The 8,721-nt window shown below is 32.8% G+C and overlaps 1 protein-coding gene across 1 annotated transcript; it reads right to left on the bottom strand.

Annotated features, from left to right (window-relative positions):
* Nucleotides 1–4,557: 4,557 nt before the first annotated feature.
* Nucleotides 4,558–6,214, bottom strand: LOC143187452 (uncharacterized). Its single transcript, XM_076391673.1, has 5 exons — nt 6,184–6,214; nt 5,912–5,980; nt 5,247–5,457; nt 4,935–5,151; nt 4,558–4,833 (listed from the first exon to the last, which is right to left on the bottom strand). Exons 1-5 carry the CDS (start codon nt 6,212–6,214, stop codon nt 4,558–4,560), a joined length of 804 nt encoding a protein of 267 aa, XP_076247788.1.
* Between the last annotated feature and the right edge of the window lie 2,507 nt (nt 6,215–8,721).

Below are 8,721 nucleotides of genomic sequence, written 5' to 3'. Positions count from 1 at the left end.
CCATTAAAATTTACATATCCGAGTATGCATCCCAACCTGCTGCTAAAAAATGAAATTGCAATATATGTAGGTTATTAATTGTGGAGGATAAAGGTAAAACTGTAGGCGATATATATTTTGATCACTTACAAAGAGGCGGCCTTTCTCTTCCCACTGAAGAAGTGATAACCACACTTATTCATATGTATGCACTACTGGAGGCCAAAATAAATGATGGTAATTTAGAATCTCAATTCTTACAATCTGAAAATCATAAATACATTTTATGTAAATTAACATATATTAGTATTCAAGCAGATATGCATTATTTAGCATTTTCAGATACATGCGTTTGTGGACAAACTTACCACAGTATTTTGTTTCAATTATTATCAATTTTTTCATATATTTTATCAAGCAATTATGTAAAAACTCTAAATAATAGTCTGTTGGAAAGGCGTGCAGCCATCTATTCTAAAAATCGAAAATTAGAAACCTTTTAATAGGAAGTAGATTTTCAACGATGTTCTTTTAATTTCACTTTTCTTAAAACATCAATTTTGATGTATATATATTCAACTTATTCTTTTCAATATGTTTTAATACATTAATAGAGTTTTATTTATTTGCTTAGTATGTACTATTTCACAAGATTTAAGGTTTTACTGGTAGTATTTCAAGAGTACGTTTTGTTATGTTTTCTTATTAATATTATTCAAGATTATCTACTATTATTATTTCAAAATGTAATACTTTATTTAATAATGAATACAAAAATTATGTTTTTGTTATGTTTTATTTAAAATTAATTTCATTTTAGAAAGTGGGATGACCTGACTATAGGCGAACCACCCATTATAATAAAAAAAGGGTAACGCGCCATGATAAATACCCCTAGGGTGGTGAAGAAATCTTTCATAATTACAATACAATATATCCTCTAACACGATTTTATAATTAACTGCATAATTGTTCCTTTCAATATCTAATTATGCTAACCTCTTTAGCCTGTTTCACCTGTTCACATAACCTATTTGGCTCCGTACCAATAATTTTGTCTATTCCACGTCTCTCTATTAACTTATACCACCGACTAGGTAATAATAGACCTAACATCCTATGTATTTTTCTGTCCCTGATTTTTGGGGTGCTAGCACCCCATTATCACTTTAGTGTCACCGCCAATATTACCGGCGAAGTCTCAAAGTAGATTGCAACGCTACGAATTTTCGGAATTACAATTAAAATGGAGTAGGCAGGTTATATTAAGCCCGCAATTTTTGAATGTATATGTAAGAGTAATAGTTAATAACTATATTGCGAATTTCATTCATTTCTGCCAAAATATAGAAAATATGAAGAATATAAATCAAGTTGCAATATTTAGAAAATAAGACAAACTACTTACATAAATAATAACTATACTCTCCGTATCAGCCATTGAGATATTAAAGTTTAACATTTTGTAATGTATTAAGCTATTAAACAGTACAATTTTCTAACGATTTGAACTATTAAAGTATAAAAACTCCTTAATGTATATATATTAATGTATATAACTAAAAAAAATCATGGTACTAAGAAACAATATTTGTTATATGTTGTAATAGTTGTATAATAACTTACTTTAACTTGCAATCTTTGTAAAGTTTCAAAGTATAAAGTAGTAAAGTTTCAAAGTTTCAAAGTATTTCGAAGTAAATAGTAATAATAAATAAACATAATAATTATAGTATATAAACAAGCTAAATGAGAGCACCTACATACTTGTCCTGTTTATTATTACACAATGTAATTTAACAATGGAAAGAATTTTTCCCAGTCATGCTTTTTACGAGATTTCAAGGTCACTGATATTTTTGAAACGAGATTCTATATTTTTTTCTATATTCTTCTGGACGATATCTATAAGAATATATTTAACTTTCTTAATACTCGTAACGTTTCAATTATTATTTCCCAAGATGACTTGCTATAAATAACGCTCTGATCTTTTAAATAGAACTGGAAAAAATCCGTTAAATTATTGTTTATAATAATAAACAATTTTAAAATTTAGATATGGTTCTCTGATTCAATTTGTTTGGATAAATTTGTAAGAAATTGTATTGAAATTTATTTGTCAGAAAAATACGAAGAATAAGAAATCTGTTCCTTAGACAATGGTTGGGGTAAGTGCTGTGGGGTTCATCACAGTCCTGTTACCGAAAGGCATAGCCTTCCCCACTCCGTGGTCAGATCCTTTAGGAACAATACTCCCATTCTTTAGCAATACGGTGTCGGGCCGCTTGCCTTCTTTAAACACTCGTTCTTCTTTCAAACAGTCACACAACACCCAATAACTGGAAGGCCAAACGTAGCCATCAGCCATCAGGCACCAACGGGACTGTTTAATCTCATGCACCTTCAATCAGCCACAGGCAGACTAAGACCCTATTACCCTATCATAAATCCCTCAAAGACACATTCTCGTTCGGATAACCGTCCCAAACTCTCTCTCAAAATACCTTAACGCTAGCATATTTAATTATTTAAGTTGGAATTTATTTTTCATGGTCTTCTTAATTAGTTAGTTTATTATTTCTATGTAAAAGAACATATTATATTTTCATATATATGTTTATATTTATATATCATGAAGAGACAAAAGTAACGACATGACTATATGTATAACTATGCAAAATAACATTTTTTTACAATGTTCTAATTCGTAACACATAGTATGTGAGCTAAAGCGTGGGTGCGCAAAGCTCCTTTTCTATATTGAATGAACTGTCAAATTCGACTCTATTCTGAGAAGTCACACGTATGTAAGCACACACACTATTCGATATTTCACCACAGGTTGAAATAGTTCTCCACGTAAACGTTATTCGTGAGTAGAGGTCGCCTAATTCAGTCTACAAACTATGCATCGGTAAGGCAGTTTGACCTGAGACACAAAACCCCATTGAATGTTAGGTCTATCATTATCTGGTCGGTGCTTATACATACCTTTATGAATTTTTAAATTCTTCAGTTTGATTCAAAGATAGTTTTATCTTGTTTCACACTTATATTTTCTTGGGTTAAACTTTACTTTGGGAAAACAAAAATTAATGGGTTTTTTTTACATATTTTAATAACACTGGACGAGCGGAATCCAAAAATGCAAATTTTAAGTTTAGGAATCCAGCGGTTGAAAAGTTATGCGTATTTATAGGTGAGCATTTTTAAACTATTTCACTAGCTACTTTGACGCCATATTGGCTTCTACACGCTGCTCAGCCAATGAGCGGAGCCGCTGGCTACGAGCAATTGCATATGGTGATGACCATTTAAGCTGTATATACAAACGTTATTATTTCCCTTTTTCAATTTCCTTTCTAGTCTAGACCTAGTGACGGACTAGAACCAAGTGATGAGATATACTAATTTCAACGAATTGAAGTCGTTCTAAGTGGTGACTGCGTGCAAAAGCCAAATTCATTATGTAATCAATTAAATGTATATTCGTTTCTAATAGCATGCATTAAAGATGACATCATATCAATTTTATTATATTTACAAAATCGACGCCATAAGAATTCGCATAAACGGTATGCATATTCATCGTCGTGAAAACGAGCTCTTCCACGCATCCAGTCTTTCGCTGGTCGCCAGTTGGACTCAATTTTTTGAGTGTGGGTACCATCGCTGGCTTCAATTAAAAAATTATTTACATTTATTTACATTATTTGCATTAAAAATTATTTACAAAAATTATTTACAAAAATTATTTACAAAACATTAAAGTTGATTAAAAAATTTAGTAATTATTTATAATACGTGCCTCCTCACCGATTTTTTTGAAACTTTTTTATACCATGTATCTTGATACATGGATTAATTTTTCTAAATGAAATAATTGTCGCTCACCTTTCGTTTTCGAGATAAACATTTTTATATGCTTGAAAATTATGGTGGCAGGCCGAGGGTAGGTAGCAAAAAGGGGATTTGAGTTGGGTTAGAGCTAGGGCCGCGAAAGAATTCGAATTCGGTCGCGCGAGAATGATTCCGTTAAGACCGTTTTGAACCGAACCGGAAATAAAATCGTACTTATGTGTATATATATATATATATATATATATATATATATATATATATATATATATATATATATATATATATATATATATAGTAGATATAATATAGCGTAGATATAGCATATAGGGCTCTGGTAATTACTGTCAAAAGTTACGGGGACGTAACACAACTCGAAATATCTCTTTTCCTGGCCCTAGCTCTAACCAACTTGAAACATCTCTTTTCCTGACCCTAGCTCTAACCAACTCGAAACATCTCTTTTACTGGCCGTAGCTCTAACCCAACTCAAATCCCCTTTTTGCTACCTACCCTCGGCCTGCCACCATAATTTTCAAGCATATACAAATTTATATCTCGAAAACGAAAAGAGAGCGACAAATCACTTTCACTTCATTTAGAAAAATTAATCCACGTATCAAGACACATGATATAAAAAAGTTTCAAAGAAATTGTTAAGGAGACCCTTATTCTAAATAATTACCAAAAATTTTGGTCCTCAACACGAAGTTTAGTTTAACCCTTACCTACAAATTCAATACTATGATTTACTGTTTTATGGATATATCCACGGGCAGTAAGTCCTGCGTAACTTTTAAAACTGTCCGTGTGTATTTCACTGTCGGCAATTACATGTCTATCGATGATGTCGATTAAAGTCGATGCTTCTCGATTTTCAACGACTATCATTCGACAATCATTCGTTTTGGTATCGACTATACCTAATACCCAGTGGCCTTCCACTCTTCTGCCACGATTGTATTTTCTTTTTCCAAATTTGGCTTCGTCAATCTTTTATAAATGAAATAATATAAAACTAACAATGTGTCACTACAGAATAAAAACTAAGAAAAGAAATGGAAAAAGTACTATAGAACAGTTATATAAGATACCTGAACAATGATACGAGATCCAGATTCGGAAATGCCTCCCAATTTAGGCATTCCTGCTTGAATTTTTGATAAATGATCTACAACCATTTCTCGGCAATATTGATACCATGCAGAAATAGTGGCAGATGATAAATTGGTACTATCTTCTTCTGTGAAGTCGCACAATTCGTGGGCAGTATCTTCGCACGAAAAATCTCGCGTGAAACAATACATCAATCTAAAACGAGCATTACAAAAACAAAAAAACGTTTTTAAGAATCTTCTAAATTTTTTAATCGTTAATTTGATGAAATCACGAAAAATAATTCTAACTTTATCGCCTTATCAAAAGGCAAACGGACATCCTCAAAAAAGGAATCAACTGTGGCTGCAAATTGTTTGCATCTGGACCTTCCAACCGAACAGAGAAACCGCCCAGCACCGTGTTGCGATGACTTATATAATTTCATCGGCTTTCGATGGACAGAACAATTTTTATCTGTTCTTAACAATCCATGCTCTTGAGCCCAGGCGATCGCACTTTCTTTTGAATTTGGTAAATTCGATGTTAGATTATATAATCAAGGAACAAAAACAAGTATCGAAAGTATCGAAGGATACAGAAAATGTTCTGTCTTGTTTCTATGGTTTTTTGTTTACTTTTGAATATATTCATGTGGGATCTGATATCATACAGACTTCTTCCGTGCGTTGTGTTACAATTAAATTTCTTTTTATTTTAAATCGTTATCCCATATTACAACAGGTTATGGGCCCAGAATTCATTCTATAATAATTAAGTGTATCGCGTGTTAATTAGTTTAGTTTTTTTTTAATCAATTAAGTGTAAAATACTTTAAACTGCGTGACGATGGAGATGTCCAAAGACAGGAGAAACATTCAGCAATTCAGTGGTACGAAATACAACGCGTGGAAGCATAGAGTTCGTAATTTATTATATGAGCTCGATGTATTAAAAGTTCTTGACGAGCAACCACCGGTTCCTGTCACCGCAGTATGATCGATGGCGGAACGCATTGCCAAATGCACTGTTGTGCAATATTTATCTGATACGCATTTGAAGTATGACACTCCGGGAAGTACAGCAAAATCAATTATATTAAGTTTAGATTCAGTGTATGAGAGTCAAAGTACGGCTACGGAATTATCCATTAGGAAAAAGCTATTAAGATTGAAAATGAAAAGTGACAGTTCGTTGAAAGATCATTTCGGGAAAACGAAATTATTTCAATTTTGTTATCTAGTTTGCCCGAAGTATATGATACGGTGTCAACTGTCATTGAGACGATGATGACAGAAGCGAGAATTACACTTGACACAGTTAAAAAGAGACTGTTGGATGATGAGACGAAAATTAGGAGTGAAAAGTTGGATACCAACGCGAAAATACTCCAAGCTGAAGTGAAAAATCAAAGACCACATAATTTTGGAAGTACACGCTTTAAAAGAGGAAGTAATAGAAGAGGTAACATTAGAAGAGGAAATACATTCAAGCCGAATAGACAATCTTTTACCGGAAAATGTCATCAGTGTGGAAGAACAGGACACAAGATTAAAGAGTGTTATTACTATAAAAAGAGGCACCAATATAGAGCAGAACAAAGAAACAAAAATCAAAATATACATACAATTCAGACGACGCAAGCTGTTACAAGCAACAACGTGTCGGGATATGCCTTTATGACCGGAGACTACCAGGTCATGAAAACCAGAAAATTAACATTTATCCTGGATTCTGGAGCATCGGATCATATAGTCAAAGAAGATAATGTATTTCCAAATATGACCATACTTGATCCACCCATCAGGATTTCGATAGCGAAGAATGGAGAATATATAACTGCATCGAAGTAGGGACAGATACCTGTGACTACCAATACGGGAATTGAAGGCGTTTTGGAGGACGTATTGTACTGCCCGGACGTGCCGTACAACTTACTATCCGTTAGAAAGTTGCAGCAAAAAGGAATGAGTATAACTTTCAATGAGAGGGGCGTCGAAATAATCAAAAACGGTAAAATCATGATGATTGGTAAGCCTTCAAATAATTTAATATCTATAGATTTTGATGTCATTGAAAAAGGAGTAAATTCACTTAATTCTTATATTTCAAATAAGATAGTTAATAATTATGAATTATGGCATAGGCGCTTAGGGCATATAGGAAAGGCAAAATTTTTACAGTTGAAGAATAAGCAGGTGGTGGAAGATGTGACGTATCTTGAAAAAGTAATTCCAGACGATGATATATGTGAAGCTTGTATTAAAGGAAAACAAGCACAATTGCTATTTGAAAAGGCAAAAGATAAAAGTCACATTAGGCAGCCATTGTTTATTGTTCACACAGACGTTTGTGGACCGATCACTCCTTCTACAACTAATGATAAAAAGTATTTTATAACTTTCATAGATGAATTTACGTATTATTACGTGACGTATTTACTTGAAAATAAATCAGATGTTTCTACAATCTTTAAGGATTACGTTGCTAAAAGTGAAGCACGTTTTAATTTAAAGATTGTCAATTTATACTGTGGTAATGGCAAGGAATTTTTATCTAATGAGATGAAAAATTATTGTATACAAAAGGGTATAAGCTATCACTTAACGGTTCCGCGAACTCCTCAGTTAAATGGTGTTGCAGAACGCATGAATAGAACTATAACTGAAAAAGCACGTGCGATGATAAACGGTGCAGGTTTAGGAAAAGAGTTCTGGGGAGAAACAGTTTTAACTGCTACATATTTAATTAATTTAACCCCATCGAAAGCTCTTAATGTTAATAAAACCCCATTTGAATTGTGGCATAATAAAAGGCCCAAATTGAAGTATTTAAAAGTGTTTGGTTCCACAGTGTATGTGCATGATAAAATTAGGAAATCGAAATTTGACGAAAAGTCTTATAAATGTATATTGGTAGGGTTTACACCAAATGGATACAAAGTGTGGAACGTAGAAAATGGGAAATTTGAGATAGTAAGAGATGTAATAGTTGATGAAATTAATTACTTAGAATCTCGGCCGGTAATAAAGGAAATAGGTTTAAAACGTGGTTTATGTGAAACTGATGCATCTCGTGAAGTGCTGAAATCAGTAGATATACAGTGTGGAGTAAATAAATCTGATAATCAAAAATCAGATGTGTTAAAAAGAAAAAAATCTGATAACAATAAATCAGATATGATAGAGCCGAGAATTAAAGTAATGGTAGATCAAGAGAAAAGTAAATCTGTAACTGAAACAGATGTAACAGGAGTATCGGGACCAGGAAATAATCAAGTGGTAGAATTAAAAGATAGTATAGAACCTAGAAGGAGTGATAGGATTAAGCGACGGTCTCCTATGTCATATAATGAATTTAATGATAACGATGATTATCTTTTATGCGCTCAATCGATAATTTGCAAAATACCCAACTCATTTGATGAAATTAAAACTAGAGATGACAGAGCTAAGTGGGAACAAGCTATTGCCGATGAAATAAACTCGTTAGTAATAAATAAAACTTGGAATTTGGTATCGAAGCCAAAGAATAAGAACATTGTTGATTTTAAATGGGTATTCACGATCAAAAATGATGAATTCGGAAATCCGTTAAAATACAAAGCTCGATTAGTGGCCCGTGGTTTCAGTCAGAAATATTTAGAAGATTATAATGACACATTTGCACCTGTAGCTAGAATGTCAAGCTTTAGATTTCTTATGGCTTTTGCTAATCAGCATAATTTGCTAGTGCATCAAATGGATGTTAAGACGGCATTTTTAAATGGTATTTTAAGGGAAGAAA

The sequence above is a fragment of the Calliopsis andreniformis genome, unplaced genomic scaffold, assembly GCF_051401765.1.
Source record: "Calliopsis andreniformis isolate RMS-2024a unplaced genomic scaffold, iyCalAndr_principal scaffold0035, whole genome shotgun sequence".
Classification (NCBI taxonomy): domain Eukaryota; kingdom Metazoa; phylum Arthropoda; class Insecta; order Hymenoptera; family Andrenidae; genus Calliopsis; species Calliopsis andreniformis.
This window is presented reverse-complemented; position numbering and strand designations above follow the sequence as displayed.